At 44.6% G+C, this 22,485-nt stretch overlaps 2 protein-coding genes across 4 annotated transcripts in view; both read left to right on the forward strand.

Annotated features, from left to right (window-relative positions):
* The window catches only part of LOC110503492 (serine/threonine-protein kinase D2), a 60,566-nt gene extending 57,490 nt beyond the window's left edge, over nt 1-3,076 (forward strand). For both annotated transcript variants that reach the window (XM_021581826.2, XM_021581827.2), the window contains exon 18: nt 44-3,076. In XM_021581826.2, coding sequence (XP_021437501.2) covers nt 44-256 — 213 coding nt within the window. In that variant the 3' untranslated portion in view covers nt 257-3,076. The remainder of the gene's footprint in view (nt 1-43) is intronic.
* Nucleotides 3,077-9,094: 6,018 nt separating this feature from the next.
* LOC110503491 (G-protein coupled receptor 4-like) lies at nt 9,095-19,719 on the forward strand. 2 transcript variants are annotated; one of them, XM_036962018.1, is made up of 3 exons: nt 9,116-9,481; nt 12,732-12,826; nt 17,391-19,719. In XM_036962018.1, exon 3 carries the CDS (start codon nt 17,432-17,434, stop codon nt 18,422-18,424), a length of 993 nt encoding a protein of 330 aa, XP_036817913.1. In that variant the 5' UTR covers nt 9,116-9,481; nt 12,732-12,826; nt 17,391-17,431; the 3' UTR covers nt 18,425-19,719. The 2 variants fall into 2 exon arrangements, with proteins under 2 accessions (XP_036817914.1, XP_036817913.1); XM_036962019.1 differs by lacking the exon at nt 12,732-12,826 and having other exon boundaries at nt 9,095-9,481.
* Nucleotides 19,720-22,485: the final 2,766 nt, after the last annotated feature.

Consider the following 22,485-nt stretch of genomic DNA (forward strand, 5'->3'; position numbering starts at 1 on the left):
CCCTCCATCCCTCACCTCCCTCCATCCCTCCCGCCCTCTCCAGGACTACCAGACGTGGTTGGATCTGAGGGAGCTGGAGACCAAGCTGGGCGAGCGCTACATCACCCACGAGAGCGACGACTGTCGCTGGCAGATGTTTGCCCGCGAACACACGCTCCCCTACCCGGCCCACCTGGTGCCCCCTCTGCCTGCGCTCGGCTCCGACGATGAGGACGCAGACATGCAAGGGCTCACCGAGAGGGTCAGCATACTCTGAGAACCTGGAGAGCCAGGACCCACGCGGACCCAAGGGACTCGGACTGACCCAGGGAAGAGGAGGGGAGCAAGTAGAGAGAGAGAGAGCGAGAGGGGCTGGCTGGATGGATGGAGGTCTGGAGAGTGGGGAGGGGGAGGCTGGGAGGTTTAGCTGTTAGAAAAGCGCCTTCTATTGAGATGATCCCGCCCCTGTCCGTCTACTAATGGTGTCCCACTCCGGCCCTAGCCTGTCCAGTCTCCAGACCCCATCCTTGACCCCTCTCTCATCGGTCTAGCTTTAGCTCTTCCACCCTTGAACTCTTTGAGTGTAAGAGATTTGCTCTTCTGTATCCCACAAGGCCATGCTGTACTGTACCCAGTGGTCAGGGGATGTGTAGAATATTGTTGCTTGCAGTGTGCTCATTCAGTCTAAGCTGCAGTATGGCAGAGGTCAGTTTGGGTGAAACACTCAAAATGCAATCTAAGCTCCTGGCAGAGGCACAACTTGCATCTTTCTATCTCCGAAGCACAGGGATCCCCTGCTTATTGTGATGAGAGACGGGGATAGAGACAGACAAACAAACTTGAAGGACTCGGATCAATCCACTTACGCGGGACTTACATCCACCCATAAACAAATCCTTATGAACTGTTTTATTGTCATTGAATGCGATGACTGGAAGCGCCCTGCCTGTACTGTCAGACCGGTTTGCTGCAGACCTCGAAGAGTTTAATGGGGACAAAGGAGTCATTTAGTGCCTGTAAGTGGTAGATAAAGGGCTTCTAACTGTAGGCAGCAGACCAGCGCTCGTGGGCTGTCATGGTCTCCGAGGAAATCTGCCGTTTCAAACGACGACAGAAGAAAACAAAGCCGGAAGTGGATCGAGGATTGCACCTTTTTTTAAAACTGTCCACGGATACTTTCCTAGTTGGCCCAGCGTCATTATCGATGACGACTTTATTAGTGAAGACTCGCTTATCATCGGTAGTGCAAATTCACGAGTCCTGGTGATTCGAGGGTGCCCTAGACCCGTAGACATGCACGGTTACAATGAAGGCAATGCGGACCTTTTCTAAATAGTTTGTTGGGGACACCATTAAACACCAGTGGGGGGGGGGGGAATGCTATTGCTCTTCTAGTTACTGTAGAAAGACGACCGACTGCCCATCTCTGGCGTCAACGTTAAAGTGTGGGAGGAGGGCTCCGATATCGATGGCTGACTATGAACCTAGCATGTCAACTCGTTGGATGTCCACGTGAGGTCCATTTTTGTCTAGAGGAAAAGCATTGTCATGAAGGAATATTGTGTACATGTGTAACCATATCTATATGTAGTGTAGTCAACGTATGCCCGGTGGAGAATGTAAACCCATGGAAGGTCCCAGCATTTATATGTGACACCGATACAAACCTTGACGTACAATTGTTCATCTGTGTCATTTTATCCGGCGTGTAGCCTCTTGAACATTGAGACGGAAGATTAGGGGGGGGGGGGGGGGGGGGGGGGGGGGGGGGGGGGGGGGTGTGGAAAGCTGGGGCGAAGCATAGGAGGAAATAATGACGGTGATTTATGCATACCGCTCTTCAGACGTTACCTGCTCAGAATTTCCATCACACTGGAGCATATACACTATGTGGATTGAATGACAAATTGAGTGCGATAAATATGTAGCGAGCGTCCAATAAAGAATCAGCGTGTATGGATGATGTTTTCCTCGCACGATGCTTGCTCCCCTTTTTGATTGACAGGCCAAATGTCTGCCTATTTAATACATCATGGGTGGCCTGCTGCCAAGGCCTTTTCACAGCCTGTCAATCAGCTCTCCTAGGTAACGAGTGTAAATGACATGCTACACATGGACAGATGGGAGAGAACTGGGGCTTCAGATGGACATGGGGGGGGAGCAAAACTCATTCCACGGAGGGCCGAGTGTCTGCGGATTTTTGTTATTTTCTTTCAATTTGTGTCCAATTAAGACCTAAACAACCAGATAAGGCGAGTTCCCAGCTAATCAGGGACCTTAGTTGTTCCATAGTGGACAACGGCGGAGAGAAAACCGCGGAGACTCATCCCTCCATGAAATGAGTTTGACACCTGTGCCACTTGTCAGGACACAAAGCCAGCGTTTTGCATTATTCTACACAAGCATATTATGAGAGCCTTGTGGCCAGCTCTGAAAGAAAGGACCACTTGTTAATTACAATTTTTCATATGTAATTTAGCAGGCACTTTTATCCAAAGTGACTTAGTCGTGCATGCATACATTCTCGTATAGGTGGCCCCAGGGGGAATTGAACCCACAGCTCTTGAAATTGCAATGCTCTACCAACTGAGCCACAGGACCATGCTGAATGGTGAGAGCTCTTCACTAGACTGCTGGGTCTGCCAGAGGGACAATTGTTACTCTTACTGTCTTGGAAAGGTCAAGAGGGGAGCATGGTTGGAGGATAAGTGGCCGTCTCACCCAGCAGGTAAAAAAATACATCATACTCTGAAACTATTGGTGGCAGCAACAAACCCATCAAACCTGGGTTCAAATACATGTGTATTTGTTATTTAAATACTTATTTTCTGTGTATTTTGAGTATTTTCAAATAATGTGGCCCAAATAAACTACTTCTATTGGAAGTATTTGAAGTATATTTTGAAAATGTTCTATAAATAACCTACTATTTCAAAGTACTTATTTCAAATGCTATCTTTAGAAACCAGGGTTAAATGCATGGGATATATTTGAGTGAGTGTATAGGTATTTTCAAATACTTTTCAAGGGTTTTTCCAGATACATTCCAATATTCAACTAGCTGTCTTTTCAATAATAAAACAATATTTAAATATATCCAAATGTCTTTGAAAGTAATTTAAATACACTAAATAGTATTTTAACCCGGGTCTGAAACCCATACTCGATTGTTTTAAATTATGTGATGTGATCCACAAAGCAGTCAAGTTATGGAAAGGGGGTATTTCAATGATGGGACAATGCCTTGACTATTAGCTGCCATGGCAACAGACCTAATAGGCCTACGAGTATACATGTTCGACTAGTACGGTTTTCATCTCGCCACAATGCCAAACAAGGTCATCAGTTGGAAGTCATCACACGCACATCCTGGTGCTCATCCTGTCGAGCTGATCTGTGCATGTTGGTAGGCCTGCTGCAGCTACGGCTGCATACATGTTCTAGTTGGGCGCAACTCTTTCATGTGCTATTCTATTAAAACGACGGTTGTTGATGTGCACGGCTACGTTTCCGGTACATTTGAGCATGCAGTAGGAACCAATCTACCTTGTGTTATTTGGGCTCTGACACAATTCTAGTTGTGGATTTAAAATGCCCACTCGTGTATGTCATCCTGGAGCCAGGCCGAGAGGGAAAGAAAGACGGGGAGAAAGACAGAGGGAAAAGACCGAGAGAAGGACTGAGCGAGGGGAAATGGAGAGCGAGATGGAAAATATTAGAAAATTTTGCGGTAAAGCATGTCTCAGTACCCCACCTCTGCTCTCCTCCCCTGAACTCAGTTAGTTCCCGCTGCCTGGGTCTGCCAAAGCTCTGCATCATACAGCAGTTATGTTGACGCCTGTTTCCTGTAGCGTTCTTTAACAGTTAATATCAAGGTGATCTGTACTTAGCAAGTGGGAAATTACCAGTTGGGTAGAAATGGCATGAACAAGACTGGTGACGGTCTTCCTCTGCTCCGAGTGCACAACTGTGAGCGTGTACGTCCAACGGTGTGTCTATCGGTGTTCAGAGAGATTCATTCTAAATAAATATTACTAAGGCCTAGAGATGAAAGACATCCGCATAGCTGGTGTTTTGGCTGTGTCGGAGGTGGAACTGTGTTGGAGCGTTCAACTCGGTGAGCAGCTGCTCTTGCACGACTGTCATGAATCCGCACCTGCCTCACTCACATTGGAAGTTCAGAACGAAAAAGTGTAGGCTATGTCGAAATAATGACGCTCAAGTAGGAAAATCACTCGACTAAATAATGAGGATTTCTATCATTCCCATGGAGGTGTAGATTACAGCTCACACTCCAGTGTTTTTGTATACAAGGCTGCATGGGATTTCTGTTCATGTGACTCTGTGCAGCCAATGGCAATGTCTGCTTTAGATAGAATGCCGGGGGTCACCTGTGCATTTGACAGCTCTATTGCAGTTCCACTGCTGACACTGCCAAAACAACGCTATGCAATTTTCAGCTAAAGCGAATCTGGTTGAATAGAGCCCTTAATTAATACAGTGTAGCCCAAAGGGGAAACTGATATCTCAGTGATTCCTAAAAGATGGAACAATCCCAAACTTTATTTTCACAAATCTATTTTTCTTCATATTAAACATTTTAAATATATATATTTGAGAGCATCTGCTATCACACCATGTAACGGAAGAACCTCATAATTCTTAGTTGACGTTAGACAAAAATCTGAAGGAGTTTATGTTTTATGGAATTGCGGTGTTAAGTTCCCCAGCAAGAAAAACTGAAAATGTCGCTCGCTTTGAATCAAAATTCATGTTCTTGTTCTATCTTAAAATAAAAATCCACTCCAAAACTGTAATTAGGTCTTTTTTTTCCAGTAGTCCACCGTTGATACAGTGCCAAAATATTTTTTTTGCATTTCAGCAGTCAAGTTGTCAAGATATTGGACTTTCAAGAAGCAAAGTGATGAGTCATGATGATGTGACAAGGTTTTGAGTGATTTCCTTTCATCTAGAGTTTATGGTTGTGACCATGGTGATTTCAATATTGTTTGTTTAAATCTACCAAAAGTAACTTTATAGACCAGGTCTTGCCCCCCCCCCCCCCCCCCCCCCAAATATATATATATATATATTGAAAAAAAAAACTATACCAATCACTGGTTATATTTATTGTTCCATGGTTGAATAATGTCACAATGACATCCATCACTACTAGGTATAATTATAACTTGCCCATGTTTATAATCTTCTCTAAATCGAATACATAACCTTTTTATTGCCTGGCAACTGCTACTGTATAACATGTATCCATTTTATACTATATTTTGTTTGAGCTGGAGAAATATGGTCATGGACAGGTAATTTATTCTTAAACATTATTGTTGCATAGTACAGTGCCTTAAGCTGAAGTATTTCCATCACAAGTTCACTTGCTTTAAATTAACATTTTGTTATGAAGTCTTTAATCAACATGGCTATACGTTCCTTGGACCTAAACAGGGAGATATCAGCCCATTTTATTATAAACTCTGTAGGAGAAGATGTATGGGTGCACAGAGGTGAGCGCTGGCTTTGGTCTCTCTCTGAGATATAAGAAAAGCCTAGAATCTCTCATGAGTTATTTAAAAGAGCCGGACTAGAATATTCCCGGCAAGAGGAAGCCATGGTAAATCAATAGAATGGCCTTGATGCCTTAAGTGGAATTTCAGCCCCATCCATTTTCCCTTCACTGACATTATTTATTTCACTTTCACGTCAGCTTGGTTTATGTGTGTTGTTCCATGGATGAATAATGTCACAATGACATCCAGCACTGTACATTTTGTATAAAGTTGTTTGTGTAGGAGCTTATCAAAGATTCTTACAGGCTTCAAAGCTTAAACTTGAAAAATGAGAACTATAGGCTACTTTTTTTTTTTTTTGTACCCCTTTTTCTCCCCAATTTCGTGGTATCCAATTGGTAGTTTACGGTCTTGTCCCATCGTTGCAACTCTCTTATGGACTCAGGAGAGGCGAAGGTCGAGGTCAAGCCGCACTGCTTCTTGACACAATGCCAGGTTAACCCAGCCGCACCAATGTATCGGAGGAAACACCGCACACCTGGCGACTGTGTCAGCGTGCATGCACTCAGTTGCTAGAGAACGATTGGCTGGCCGGCCCAACACCCCCCTAACGACACTGGGCCAAATGTGCGCCGCCTAATGGGTCTCCCGGTCACGGCCAGGTGTGACACAGCCTGGAATTGAACCAGGATCTGTAGTGACACAGCCAGCACTGTGATGCAGTGCCTTAGACTGCTGTGCCACTCTGGAGGCCCGTATAGGCTACATTTCTGTTGAATTTGTGACACTTGAGCATAACCAAGCCGTCACTTCTCCAGGGGCGCAATATTTTATGTGTGGGAGCGTTTCAGGAAAGAGAACTCAATCAAGCTAAGTGCATATTCTATAGTCATAGCTGATGTACATGGCAGTAGCTCATTTGAATCTGCCGGGAATAAGACTAAATGCCCATTCTGAGCGCAACACACACACACACACACACACACACACACGTCATAGCAAGAGAGCACGGAGGGTGCCGAGAAAGTAAGCCGTTTTCATAGTATTTGGGCTACTTTTACAGTAGCTGGGCTACTTTTACAGTAGCCCATCACACAATGACTTTGTAATGCAGAACAGAGTGAAAGTTTGCCTATTTGTTTCAGTAGGCTACACACTGTATGGGTCCTACATATAACATGTACCAAAAATGTAGGCCTATCTGAAATGCAGCCGTATACACAACAACTGGCTGTCGTGTCGCACACAAGAAAGCACCAGGCGTTGAAGAAAAACACAATTTATTCAGGACCATGGACAGAAGGCTACCTCCAGTCAGCGCAATGAAAGGAGGACTTAAAAAAAAAAAAGCACTTCCAATTTCAGCATCACCTCCGAGCGCAACAAATAGGCTACATTGGTCATTGTCACCATATCGATCAATAGCAATTAGACCCGCAAAAGCAAGCAATGACATTAAGAATCACAGATGCATCTAAAGTATGCATTGAAGTAAAAAGCAAAGGCTTAAACTATACGTTTACATTACAAACAAAACAAATCTGCCAAACAACCAGTAGGCTTACATGAGGGAAAACCAATGAAATAACCCTCTGGCACAGCGGATAGGGCCATGAAGGTTGTAGCTTGCCATTTAGACACGTTTTTTTTGCCTACTCCATGCTGTGTTGAACCTCTTGAGAAATCTCTGATTCCATTCTCCTTCCTGACGAAATATACTTGCCAGGTCTAGTTCAAATGCCAGCTGGACCAGCTGGGCTTTCCGTTGATGTAACATCACTCAGTAAGCTCTTTAGAGTGGAGAAGGAATTTTCACACACTGCTGTCGATGTCCCAAATGTTAATCCAAACCCATATTTCAGTGCCAACAGCACAGTCGGCATTGATTACAAAGGCCTGCCGAATCTTTTAAAGACCACTGAGTGGGATCCATTTGTTGTTGCTGGCTGTGGTTGCGATTTCACTTTGCAAGAGTCAAAGCAATCTGCTTCCACTGGTTCAGTTTTGGTTTGATCCAACAGGTCCGTCAGGTGCAAGTTACTCGTGGCTGGGGAAACGGCGGTGTAGGTGCTTGTCGTGATGTTACCCTTGTGCAGCTGGTGCTTGGCCCTGGCTTTCCTCCATCTTGTTGGTCAGCAGGCAGTATGCGCGATGGACGGGTATTACATTTGCTGCAAGGCTCCTCAACCTCGGCCCAGTGGGTAGGACCAGTGGGCTGCTCGGTAAGCTTGGCATCGACATGGTGGTCCTCCGTTTTTATGCTCTTGGCAGTGCCTAGCCATTTTCAAAAATCCACGCTGATTAGCCAACTGTAAATATTCAGCTCACTGCTACCAAAACTTAATGAAGCTAGTAGCTACTAGCTAGCCTATTAAAACGGTCAATTTTACCCTGCCCTGGGTGGAATCCAATGAGTTTCCTAAATGAAGGTAATGAAGATGGTACCTTATGACAATGCATGGCTAGGTGCCCAATCACAATGCATTTTGGGATTTTACCTACTAAACATTACATTATTACATCCCCCTCCTCAGATCACGAGCCCGTACCCAGCATAGCCTCTATCCCGGGTCTGTGCTACTGGCAGGCCCGACAACTCTGCATTGGCAAAAATCATCAACCATTTGTTATGTTTATCGGGAAACAAAACTGGGGGGTATGTCTAGGGGGTCCATCCCGTGCCTGGCTTTGCCACCCCGTACTTTGCCAACCCATAGAGGCGGCTCTGTCTCTCGTTTCGTCTCTCCATCTCCCTGTTGAGCACAACGCAGCCTCACTTCCGGATAGATTTTCCTCTCCAACTACCAACTTCTAATTTCTGACCGCATCTCTGAAACTTATCACCACTGACAATTGTAGACTATCTGCTCATTTACCCACACACCTTCATGCCTTCCTGTACATTTCCCTGCAGCAACGTTCATTCAACAACAACAACAACAAAAATCACTTTGGAAACGGCTGTGAAGCATTCAACCTCAAGTGCATATTGAGAGAGTTATTACAAGACAAAATGCAAAGATGGGATGATAAATATTAACACGGAGTGTAGGGCAGGTCCGTTTATAAAGGATATTCGCTTCCCATTCCCAGTTGAATTGTGACTGTGATACACATGTTTCCCTCCTCTATTAATTAATAGGCAGATGCCATCCAAGTCATGTAATCTCCGGATGTGATTTACTTCTGGTACGGAGATGACGTTAGAGACGACCTGACCCGTGATGAATCATTTTAGAATTTTCACTGATGGTTTCAGTCCAGGTTGACATGTGTATTAGATTTCTATGCCAACAGGAATAGCCCATTAGTCACATCTAAAGATAATTTTGCTCTATTGTGTTATTGACTCACATTGCCTGTGTGTCTATAATATCGGTTGCTGCGGATTGCTCTCTTTGTGGTCTCTTGTGGAGGAAACGACCATTGTGATCAGCCTGACTGCCTGTCAAGTTGTAAGTTTCAGTCTGAACGATCCATCTAGGGGTTGCTGGGGAGTTAGTGTGTGAGAAGTGTCTACCCCCCCGCCCTGAAGTAATTACTTCTCCAATGCACGTGTATGCTGAAGGAAACTCCCTCCTCCCCTAAACATCACTCTTCTCTTCCTCTCTCGTGTCTGACTTGTTCTCTCTCCGTGTCTCTCTCGTGCATTGGCTGTCTGTCTGACATCTTGACTTCAGTGAGTGGACTGACTGCTAATGGTTGGCATTTCCCCATCAGAGGAGAGGACGTGTACTGGGTTGAAAACCATCAGTCTGTCGGTTGTCTCCTTTCATCAGAGTGCTTCTAACTGGAGTGGGCGCAGCTCTCTTCCTGTCGTCATGTGGGACTCTGGTCTGGCAGTAACTCAAAGGTTCTGAAGCCTCCCCTCAGGCTGTCTGAATGGACATCTCCTGTGCCTGAGGGTTACTGAAGGAGACAGAAGTTCTTCCACTTTGGAGAACCATTGTCGACAACAAGCTGAGTCCCACAACTGACAGGTGAGGTCTTCTAAAACGGTGGTCAGGACTCAGAAGTGGTAAAAAGTGTAGATGAAAGAATGATAGCGCTTTTGTCAACTTTTTCCTTTCCGATGGAGATCAGACATTCTCTGGAAGTTAGTACACAGAGTATCACTGTATATTTTAGAAGATAAGACATACACATATTGTCTCAAATTGATTGCGAGTTCTTGAGGTCTCAGTTCAATCCCTTCACAGATGCACGTCTACACTTCCTAAATATTCTACCTAAACATTGCGCTGACAAGATACATTTTAATTCCGTTCTAAAATAACTCCCCCCCCCCCCCCCCCCCCCCCCCCCCCCAACACACAATTTCCCCTGTTGCTCTGGCCCCAGGATGACAGTGGTAAAAGGAAACCTGTAGCAGTGTGAGTCAGTCTTACTAAATGATTAGACTAAAGAGGTCTGGGAATGTAGCCAGTGACTGATTCAACGTTCGAAAACATGCAAATTGCTCCCACAGGTGCTTAAAGGGCAAAACAGAGGGTTGATTCTGAGAACTGTGGAAATGTGGAGGACTGTCTGCTGATTGAGAACAAAAGTGGACATTTTCAAGGATGTAAACGAGTTACGCTTTGGGACCGTTGGGACACGAGACTATCTGTGACCTGGGAGATCTTTCGCCTAGCTGTCACTGTACGTCTGAGAGTCCCCTCCCTGTGCGTTTGGCTAAAAGAACATTAACATGCTACTGGACAGATGTAATGGGGTGAAATCCACAATAGAAGCGGTCTGGAGAGGGCTACTCAGGATGGCTTCAGTGGGTAGATATTACATGTAGTGTCAGTCAAATGGACTCTTCTAGTTGCTAAGCAAGGTTCATTTGACTTTAAGAGAATACGGACAACACGAGGACTAAACTAAACCCACAATCTCAGGGAGTTAACCAAGATGGTGTGCAAATCTGACAGACAGAGAATCCTGTGGGAGAGAACGCAAGGCAAGTAGCATGTAGAGTTGCAGACTTATGAAGGGTAGCCTGCTACACGAATATTCATGATGCTTTGTTAATCAGACAGGACAAATAGCTTAAAAAGTGCATACTTCAGGTCAAACATGAGATAACAAAACTTGCCTGGGAAAGTAGACCTACGGTGTTCTCCAGTAATGTACTGGAATGTACAGTTGAAGTCTGAAGTTTACATACACCTTAGCCAAATACATTGAAACTCAGTTTTTCACAATTAATGACATTTAATCAGAGTAAAAATCCTGTCTTAGGTCAGTTAGTATCACCACTTTATTTTAAGAATGTGGAAACGTCAGAATAATAGTAGAGAGAATTATATATTTCAACTTTTATTCCTTTCATCACATTCCCAGTGGGTCTGAAGTTTACATACAGTCAATTAGTATTTGGTAGCATTGCCTTTAAATTGTTTAACTTGTGTCAAATGTTTCGGGTAGCCGTCCACAAGATTCACGCAATAAGTTGGGTGAATTTCGGCCCATTCCTCCTGACAGAGCTGGTGTAACTGAGTCAGGTTTGTGGGCCTCCTTGCCTGCACATGCTTTTTCAGTTCTGCCCACAAATTTTCTATAGGATTGAGGTCAGGGCTTTGTGATGGCCACTCTAATACCTTGACTTTGTTGTCCTTGAGCCATCTTTCCACAACTTTGGAAGTATGTTTGGGGTCATTGTTCATTTGGAAGACCCATTTGCGACCAAGCTTTAACTTCCTGACTGATGTCTTGAGATGTTGCTTCAATATATCCACATCATTTTATTTTCTTTATATTTGCTTACTACTGTTTGTACAGATAAACGTGGTAACTTCAGGCGTTTGGAAATTGCTCCCAAGGATGAACCAGACTCGTGGAGGTCTACAATTATTTTTCTGAGGTCTTGGCTGATTTTCTTTTGATTTTCCCATGATGTCAAGCAAAGAGGCACTGAGTTTGAAGGTAGGCCTTGAAATACATCCACAGGTACACATCCAATTGACTCAAATGGTGTCAATTAGCCTATCAGAAGCTTCTAAAGCCATTACATAATTTTCTGTAACTTTCCAAGCTGTTTAAAGGCACAGTCAAGTATATGTAAACTTCTGACCGACTGGAATTGTGATATAGTGAATTATAAGTGAAGTAATCTGTCTGTAAACAATTGTTGGAAAAATGACTTGCTTCATGCACACAATAGATGTCCTAACCGGGTTGCCAAAACTTAACTTTGTTAAAAATATATTTGTCAAGTGGTTGAAAAACGAGTTTTAATGGCTCCAACCTAAGTGTATATAAATGTTTTTTTAAGAAAGAGGAAATGAGTCTGTGTTATAGCAAAGGGTAACCACAATAGCGCAGTTATCAAGAACGCACCCACGGTGGCCACAGATTCAGCATTATATATGTGGTGTCGTGTCAGCATTTGGAAAGATTTGTATCAGCAGTTATGAATTTATTTTTGGTTAAGAGTCAATGGAACATTAGTAATCTAGACCAGACCGTTCTTTATTTCCTTGTTACTAAGAGGGGCTTGTTACTAAGAGGGGAATACCACAGTTACTCACAACTCAAGCTATCGGTATGCCACCGACACCTACGTTCAGCCTTTTCACTTTTTCTGATGAACGTTGTCACGGGCGCAAAATGTTCAACTAACGCAAAGATTATTCCATCAATGTCTCTGAAAGTGAAAGATGCTTCTAAATTACACAGTGATTATTGGAGGCCAAATGGCCTGACTAGTCAGTAGATTGTACCAGCATAGCAGAATGCTCTGATTAATGATTAGCACGTTATGGTCCGTCATCTTTCAACAAACCAAAGTACAGTGTTCAGGTTGCCCAATTCACCGTGGTAATAATACAAAGGAAAATGTGCAGATCGTCACATAGTCAACGCTCATTCTTATTGGCTGCAAAATGCCTACCTTAGGTAGGCTATTTGCCGTCATCCACATGGTGAGAACTTAGATTAATGACAGATCTGTGGATCAACCATATAATTACCCTTTAAGATCCATATCATGAGCATTAACTCACGGAATAGGAACGAGTGCTTGATCAGTCTGGATTACATACTAATTATATACCTTAGAGCACATTTACATCACATGCCAATTCATGCCAATGTATTATCATCCACGTATACCATTAAGGGCCTTCTGTTTCTGCACACTAACAACCAACAAAGCCTGAGTGTGGGATGAGGATGGAAACATAGCAAGATCATCTTCTCAGCCCCATAATTTTTTTTTTAACGATTTCCTGTTTTATCTTTCAGAACTTGGCTTTTCTCCAATTCGAGCCAATCAACACCTTTTTAGTGCAATAATTCAAAAGAAGACTTTTGTATTAGTCCATCAGAGAGCTGAGAAGGTAATTATGTGATTGCCCTACTAATTATCTGAAAACACACGTTGGTGTTAGTGGTATCGAAAGGAACATAGATGCCCATCTTTATGAATGGCTGCCACGTTTCCCAGAACCTAATTGGGATTTACATTGGTACAGTGATGTTTGTTTCATGTGATCGTCAGACTTGCATGTCTGTTTCAGGAGCAAGCGAGCACAGAAACGTAGATCTGATTATCAGTGTGTAGTACCAGTCCGAAAATGTCATCGCCAATTGATTGATAAAGCTACTGCCGCGGGACATATTTTCTTCACGCTATGACCGTAGCACCCCTGTGACCTTATTAGAACTATGTCCTTCCTTGCATTTCACTAAAGTATTTAAATAAGCATTAAAGCTACGAACGGTCCTGCTGTCAGTCTTATTGCCTCCAAAATATCTGGTTAATCCAATCCCAGTGCCTGGCTCGGGCACATTGAACGTCACGATGAAGTGCAAATGCTCTCCCGCGAATCACAACCTGTGCGGTGGCAGATAGTCAGCCAGTTTGAAACCATGCAGAACAATAACCATGGAACATGTTGATGCAATTTACTGGACAGCGGCATTAACATAAGGTAATTTAAACCCGTTAGGAGGAGGGAGCCAATGACAGTAACTCCTATCATACACAGAGGGGGTCAGACAATATAGAAGGTCACAAATCCTGAAATTGGTTAGGCTTTTCACACAAAGTATTTAAAAGTGGAGAGATGGTTTCACAGGCAATTTGGAGTTAGCCAGTTCCACTGCAATAAGGCTCAAATCGATATTTGTGAGACCATGACTAAACCTCAGAGGCCCACTCTTGAAGGGTCGACTCATATTTTCCACCCAGAGCCCATTATCAAGCTCAAATAGTATGTTACAATTCTGACTGTGTCAGAGTGGATAGCCAAAGGGTTTTATCTTTTTCACACACAAACAATTTTGTCAATGAAATGGGTTGGAGCAAAGTGTGATGAGCTGGATACTGTAATGATTGTGAGTAATGATTGTGAGTAAGAGGATGCCATCTTTTGAGGGATGAGTTCAACTCATATGTGCTATATATATGCTATATATTCAGACCCCTTCACTTTTTCCATATTGTGTTACGTTACAGACTTATTCTAAAATGGATTTAAATACGTTTTCTTTCCTCATCAATCTACACACAGTACCCCATAATGACAAAGTGAAAACAGGTTTTTAGAAATGTTTGCAAAAGAAACAGAAATAACTTACTTACATAAGTATTCAGACCCTTTGCTATGAGAGTCAAAATTGAGCTTAGCTGCATTCTGTGTCCATTGATCATCCTTGAGATGTTTCTACAACTTGATTGGACATGATTTGGAAAGGCACACACCTGTCTATATAAGGTGCACTGTCAACTGTGGGACGTCAGAGCAAAAACCAAGCCATGAGGTCTAAGGAATTGTCCTTAGAGGATTGTGTCGAGGCACAGATCTGGGGAAGGGTACCAAAAAATACCAGCAGTATTGAAGGTCCCCAAGAACACATTGGCCTCCATAATTCTTAAATGGAAGAAGTTTGGAACCACCAAGACTCTTCATAGAGCTGGCATCCTGGCCAAATTGAGCAACCAGTGGAGAAGGGCCTTGGTCAAGGATGTGACCAAAAACCCGTTGGTCACTGTGACAAAGCTCCAGAGTTCCTCCGTGGAGATGGGAGAACCTTCCAAAAGGACAACCATCTCTGCCGCACTCCACCAAACAGGCCTTTATAATAGAGTGGTCAGACGGAAGCCACTCCTCAGTAAAAGACACATGACAGCCCGCTTGGAGTTTACCAAAAGATACCTAAAGGGCTCTCAGACCATGAGAAAGAAGAATCTCTGGTCTGATTAAACCAAGATTGAACTCTGGCCTGAATGCCAAGCAACACGCATGGAGAAGACCAGGCAACGCTCATCACCTGGCCAATACCATCCCTACAGTGAAGCATGGTGGTGGGGATGTGGGAGACTAGTCAGGATCGAGGGAAAGACGAACGGAGCAAAGTACAGAGAGATCCTTGATGAAAACCTGCTCCGGAGCGCACAGGATCGCAGACTGGGGCGAAAGTTCACCTTCCAACAGGACAACGACCCTAATCACACAGCCAAGACAACGCAGGAGTGGCTTTGGGACAAGTCTCTGAATGTCCTTGAGTGGCCCAGTCAGTGCCCGGACTTGAACTCGATCAAACATCTCTGGCGAGACCGGAAAATAGCTGTGCTGCGATATTACCCATCCATCCTGGCAGGGATTGAGAAGATCTGCAGAGAAGAATGGGAGAAACTCCCCTAATACAGGTGTGCCAAGCTTCTAGCGTCACACCCAAAAAAGACTCAAGGCTGTAATCACTGCCGAAGGTGGTTCAACAAAATACTGAGAAAGGCTCTGAATACTGTAAATGTGATATTTAAAAAATACACGTTTTTGCTTTGTGTGGTATTGTGTGCAGATTGATAAAGGGAAAAAAGGCTGTAACATATCAAAATGTGAAGGGGTCTGAAAACTTTCCGAATGCACTGGATGTGTCTCTGTGACACACTTTATGGGCTCTATTCAATCTGTAAAGCTGAAGTGTTACAGATTCCGCGATAGAAATGTGAAGGTCATTTCTGAATGAGCCAACATATGCAGTGTTTACTGGGAATGCAGTCTCCTGCCAAAAGCGGGACCATCGCCTTTAAATTTCAAACAAGCTGTAAAGCTGAACTTCCGCAATGCGGATTGAGTAGAGCCCTATGTGAGTAACTTTCTACTAAATGAGACTACAGGAAGATCTAGGAAAGACAGACTAGTCTCATTTATGACTCAAGACTGTGTCTAAATACAACTTTCCTGGTTAAATAAATGTTTAATAAAAAAAAATGGCAAAGACTACCAAAACCTGATTTTGTAACACAGGTGATAATCAAGCTTTTCTGATCAGGGTTCATACATCACAAGCGATTTAAGCTATATTTTATTTTACACTAATAACATACAAGATATACATGTTTTGAGCAGACAACCATAGTGCCTGTGCCCAAGAACACTAAGGTAACCTGCCTAAATGACTACTGACCCGTAGCACTCACATCTGGAGCCATGAAATGCTTTGAAAGGCTGATCATGGCTCACATTAACACCATTATCCCAGAAACCCTAGACCCACTCCAATTTGCATACCGCCCAAACAGATCCATAGATGATGCAATCTCTAATGCACTCCACACTGCCCTTTCCCACCTGGACAAAAGGAACACCTATGTGAGAATGCTATTCATTGACAACAGCTTAGCATTCAACACCATAGTGTTCCCTCAAAGCTCAAAAATAAGCTAAGGACCCTGGGTGTAAACACCTCCCTCTGCAGCTGGATCCTGGACTTCTGGACCGGCCGCCCCCAGGTGGTAAGGGTAGGTAACAACACATCCGCCACGCTGATCCTTAAAACAGGGGCCCCTCAGGGGTGCGTGCTCAGTCCCCTCCTATACTCCCTGTTCACTCATGACTGCACCGCCAGGCACGACTCCAACACCATCATTAAGTTTGCCGATGACACAAAAGTGGTAGGCCTGATCACCGACAACGGCGAGACAGCCAATAGGGAGGAGGTCAGAGACCTGGCTGTGTGGTGCCAGGACAACCTCTCCCTCAACATGGTCAAGACAAAGGAGATTATTGTGGACTACAGGAAAAAGAGGGCCGAGCATGCCCCCATTCTTATCGACGGGGCTGCAGTGGAGCAGGTTGAGAGCTTCTAGTTCCTTGGTGTCCACATCACCAGCAAACTAACATGGTCCAAGCACACCAAGACAGTCGTGAAGAGGGCACCACAAAACCTATTCCCCTCAGGAGACTGAAAAGATTTGGCATGGGTCCTCAGATCCTCAAAAGGTTCTACAGCTGCACCATCGAGAGCATCCTGACGGGTTGCATCGCTGCCTGGTAATGGCAACTGCTCGGCCTCCGACCGCAAGGCACTACAGAGGGTAGTGCGAATGGCCCAGTACATCACTGGGGCCAAGCTTCCTGCCATCCAGGACCTCTATACCAGGCGGTGTCAGAGGAAGGCCCTAAAAATGGTCAAAAACTGCAGCCGCCCTAGTCATAGACTGTTCTCTCTGCTACCACACGTCAAGCGGTACCGGAGCATCAAGTCTAGGTCCAAGAGGCTTCTAAACAGCTTCTACCCCCAAGCCATAAGACACCTAATCAAATGGCTACCCAGACTATTTGCATTGCCCCCGCCCCCCTCTTTTACACCACTGCTACTCTCTGTTGTTACCATCTATGCATAGTCACTTTAATAACTCTACCAACATGTACATATTAACTCAACTAACCGGGGCCTCCGGACATTGAATCAGTACCGGTACCCCCCTGTATATACCTCGCTATTGTTATTTTACTGCTGCTCTTTAATTAATTGTTACTTTTATTTCTTATTCTTATCCATATTTTAAAAAACTGCATTGTTGGTTAGGGGCTCGTAAGTAAGCATTTCACTATAAGGTTGTAATACCTGTTGTATTCAGCACATTTGATTTTGATTTGTTTGTCTTTTCAGGAACTACTCCAGTTTGGGCCTGAACAAAGATAGAGAAACAGATGGATAAAACAAACTTCAACTTGACTTGCGTGACCATCTCTAATAGCCCTATCAGTGACTTCCTGATGAGCATCTACATCCTGGCCTTTATCCTGGGCTTGGCCTTTAACCTATTGACCCTTGGCCCCATCGTCCAGCAGGTCCGCAGCCAGAACACCCTGGGGGTATTCCTGCTCAACCTGTCCCTGTCTGACCTACTCTATATCTTTACCATGCCTCTCTGGATCAACTACTACCACCGGGACCACCACTGGAGCCTGGGCAGCCTGTCCTGCAGCGTGGCCGGCTTCTTCTACTACTCCAACATGTACCTTAGCATCTACCTGCTGTGCTGCATCTCTGTGGACCGCTGCCTGGCCGTCACCTACCCCCTGAGGACCAAAGCCTTCCGCAGCGCGCGCTACGCCTGGGTGCTTTGTCTGGTCGTGTGCGTGACTGTCATGTCCGGACACGGCCTGGTGCTGTTCAAGGACAACCTGCAGGATGCCCACGACGACACGCAGGACCGCTGCTACGAGACCTACCCCATGCCGCAGCCCGTGGCCCTGTTCAACCTGCTGCGTGTGGGCATCGGCTTCCTGCTGCCCCTGCTGGTGCTGGGGCTGTGTTACTGGAGGATCATGGGCCAGGTGAAGCAGAGCGAGGGGCTGGGGGAGCAGGCTAAGAGGAAGGTACGGCTGCTGTCCTTCGGGGTGATCGGGATTTTCTCTGTGTGCTTCGCCCCCTACCACCTCCTCCTGCTGACCCGCTCCCTGGCCTACTACCACATGGACGAAAAGATGTACTGTCAGTTTGAGCAGAAAATGCACTTCCCTTTCTCGTTCACGCTGGCCCTGTCCAGCCTGAACAGTGTGGTGGACCCAGTGCTGTATGTGCTGGTCAGTAACGGGGTGAGGGAGGACATGAGACTGTGCTTCTGTGGGAACAGACAGGGTCAGAGGGAGAGAGAAAGTCCCCTCTCCACTGAACCATGGAACACACATATGATCTGATTACATACTGATTATATACCGTGTGTTTGTGTGGAGGGTTGGGTAGGTTACTTTCTAAATGTAATCCATTACAGTTACTAGTTGCCTGTCCAAAATTGTAATTAGTATCGTAACTTTTGGATTACCCAAACTCACTCTCAGTTACTTTTGGATTGCCTTACCTTTAAGAGGCATTAGAAGAAGACAAAAAAGGATCCATTCAAAGCATTTGGTATGTCATCCTAGTGGTCTCTGACTCACTCAGGTGGAACAAACTGATGCTTTTTCCAATGCTGAATTGAATGTCATTGAGAAAACAGAATGTTGTCATAAGGTGTCTGAATTTAAAAGTAGTCTAAGTAATCATGTTGTCGGTAATCTGATTACAATATCTTTGCTGGTAACGTAACTGAATACACTTACCGTTTTATTGTAATCAAATGACGTGTGTTGTATTTATGCCCTTCGTCTATTGCAGTAAATCCCTTCCGTGCACATTGTAAAAAGGACGGCATGTTTGCTCTGTGTGACTTCAATAACATGTTCTTTCATATCAACCCACTTTCATGGACAATCAGTCAATCAGGTTGTCTTTTTAAAATGTTCAAAGAAAAGCCTTTGTGAGGTTTTTCTTAACGTTCCACTTGGTGATGAGGATGGGTATTGTGTTTGTGCTTTCTATTAATGCCTGTCCTCATTGGTAAGGAAAATCCTTTCAAAGGCTGTCTGTTCTGGCTTTATGTTACAGGATTGCTCCGCTTGAAGGGCCCTCGACTCTCTTCAGGCCTGCCACGGGTTTTTATTGACATGTGCTTGGTTTACAAATTAACCTTCTTGTTCTAATTTGCCTGTTTGTGGACTGACATCAATCAGAAGAACATTTGTCAATTTCATATACTGTATATCCCAAACTAAATCTACGTCATAAACAATACTGGCGTTGAAATCAAAGAAAATACAGTACTGGACATTGAAGACATGTCGTACAAATGTTCAGCCAATAAACATAAAAGGAAGCTACCCAAATGTGCATTTGTTCTTACGTTTCCATGTACAATTCCATTATCAGTTCCCCTCTCTGTCCATCAAGGTAAAATATTTAAAAAACAAAAATCCAGCGCTGGAAAACAATGAACTGCCTCATCAATTTAGACACTTAGTCAATACAGCTCTTTAACAAATGCTCTGAACATGAGAGGTCACTGTAGACCGTCGCTTTAATTACGGAGTGTGATGCTGATTTATGTCGGTTGGCGCCCCCCCCTCGGGTTGTGCCGTGGCGGAGATCTTCGTGGGCTATACTCGCCCTTGTCTCAGGATGGTAAGTTGGTGGTTGAAGATATCCCTCTAGTGGTGTGGGGGTTGTGCTTTGGCAAAGTGGGTGGGGTTATATCCTGCCTGTTTGGCCCTGTCCGGGGATATCGTCGTACGGGGCCACAGTGTCTCCCGACCACTAATGTCTCAGCCTCCAGTATTTATGCTGCAGTAGTTTATGTGTCGGGGGGCTAGGGTCAGCCTGTTATATCTGGAGTATTTATCCTGTCTTAACCAATGTTCTGTGTGAATGTAAGTATGCTCTCTCTAATTCTCTCTTTCTCTCTCTTTGTTTCTTTCTCTCTCTCTGAGGACCTGAGCCCTAGGACCATGCGTCAGGACTACCTGGACCGATGACACCTTGCTGTCCCCAGTCCACCAGGCCATGCTGCTGCTCCATTTTCAATTGTTCTGCCTGCGGCTATGGAATCCTGACCGGTTCACCGGACGTGCTACCTGTCCCAGACCTGCTGCTGTCAACTCTCTAGTGACAGCAGGAGCGGTGGAGATCCTCTGAATGATCGGCTATGAAAAGCCAACTGACATTTACTCCTGAGTTGCTGACGTGTTGCACCCTTGACAACCACTGTGGTTATTATTATTTGACCCTGCTGGTCATCTATGAACATTTGAACATATTGGCCATGTTCTGTTACAATCTCTACCCGGCACAGCCAGGAAAGGACTGGCCATCCCTCATAGCCTGGTTCCTCTCTAGGTTTCTTCCTAAGTTCTGGCCTTTCTAGGGAGTTTTTCTAAGCCACCGTGCTTCTACACCTGCATCGCTTGCTGTTTGGGGTCTTAGGCTGGGTGTCTGTACAGCACTTTGTGACATCAGCTGATGTAAGAAGGGCTTTATAAATACAATTGATTGATTGATTGATGCGGCTGTGGGGATGGGACTTACTGTAGTCCCTCTGTTCCCAGGTGGGGGTTGGGGGGGTGGGGTATTTGTGGGGCTCATGGTTCCTATCCTAGTGGCGGTCCCTTTGATCCTTACATTCTGGATAAGAGCTCTCTGGTGCTGATGAGGAAAGCTGAACAGAAGACTCGGGAGACACTATGGCTGACAGAGAGCACGGCTCCAATCCGGCCTCGCTGACATCTAACATAACGTAAAATGAGCCGTAATTAAAACAGTCCATAATCAGCAGACTGCCCCACAGGCCATAATTAAAACGGCCAGCGATGTTACGTCTCTGTTGCTGCAGTTATGGAGAGGGATGGACAATTATCCACTGCTTTCAGAGCGTTTATTTGAACATCGCTCCCGAGCAAGGTCATGTCGGCGCTGCTTGATGATTTGGAAGAAAACGGACATAAGCCAATAGGTTAGTCTCATGAAGCAAATCCAATAACCAGCGGTGAGAAGGAAAGTTTGTAATGGAATCACTTACTACAATCCAATATAACAGTGTTTGCATGGATGAAATGACGTTTGTTCTATCTGCTCAGCGCTGATCAGATGATAAGAGCTGAGAAGAGATGTTTAACTAAATCTGACAGGAACGGTCGGGTTCCAGACACGGTCCAGACTCAAATGGTTTTGGAACACAATCGGCCGCCACATTCTTTGTCACCAAAAGGAGGGTTCAATAATCGCTTCTCGGTGGCAAGCATTTCTGTGACCTTCCTTAGCTCTGACAGTGGAGAGAGTTAAAGAGGGACAGCATTGAAATTGCAGGTTATCTTGCTATGTGTGGAATGGTGTCCAATGATTCACATGATAGCATGCTGCTTGTCAATAAAGCTCCCACTGTGCCCGTCGATACTGTAGCAGGCTGAGTGGTTGGCATTTTACTGGTGAGACCAGTTGTGTACGACGTGAATGCTTGCTCTGATTCTGAGCTGCTCACGGGGACTAAACTCTTGAAATGAGACGCACTGAAAAGCACAGATTTATCTGTCATATTGAATTGGTTTCATGAGGGCTGGGGACAGCCCGTTTACAGAAGGAAGCCCCCCTCTCTTAGAGATAACGATAAGGTACTTTCATATAGCTATAAAAAACTGTAATTTCCATTGTAATTTCCTCTCTTTACCTCACTGAATGACTATTGGTCTGTCTCAGTGCCAGAGCCTTGTTGAACATGATGCCAAGGAAAGATATGCAGACAGTGCTCATTTTGGAGACTGTGAACATTCTTCAGAAATACAACTAATTCAAGATGGTAGACTAGGTCCTACTTCTCTAAAAGCCACGGGAGTGGTCCGGGTTTCTGCTTGCTCTGTTTGTTACGCTGTGCCCTGGAAACTACTCATGAATTATGTATGTTGCAAAAGTGAGTTTTGTTTGCGAACACAACATGTAAATCTAGGATCTTTATAAAGGCAGTGCCTCATTGAAAACCAATTTCCTCTGTCTAAGGGTCCTTGATAGATCTCATCAAATTATGGAAGAATATTAGATTACCTAAACCCTTACTTCCATGTGTACCATTTGTGAAAGCAATGTGCTAAATTATGCATGAACTGTAGCGATATAATGTTATTTTATAATCTATTAATGCAGCTCTCTAGCACTCAAGCACAAATGGCCTAGATGAATGGAGTTTTCAACCTGTGATAGATGTAAAATGATGCTAATAAATTAATATGTGACTTTAACCCTTTCTGGGCTACGCAGAAGTAAAATGATTTCGCAAAAGTTTGTAATTTACTGTTTCACTTCTGGAGGGGGGGGGGGGACCCAATGAACAATTGTGAAGCAAAGGAGATGATCGTGGACTTCAGGAAACAGCAGTAGCGGCGAGGGTAGTAAGTTAAGT

Source organism: Oncorhynchus mykiss, chromosome 24 (genome assembly GCF_013265735.2).
Source record: "Oncorhynchus mykiss isolate Arlee chromosome 24, USDA_OmykA_1.1, whole genome shotgun sequence".
NCBI lineage: Eukaryota > Metazoa > Chordata > Actinopteri > Salmoniformes > Salmonidae > Oncorhynchus > Oncorhynchus mykiss.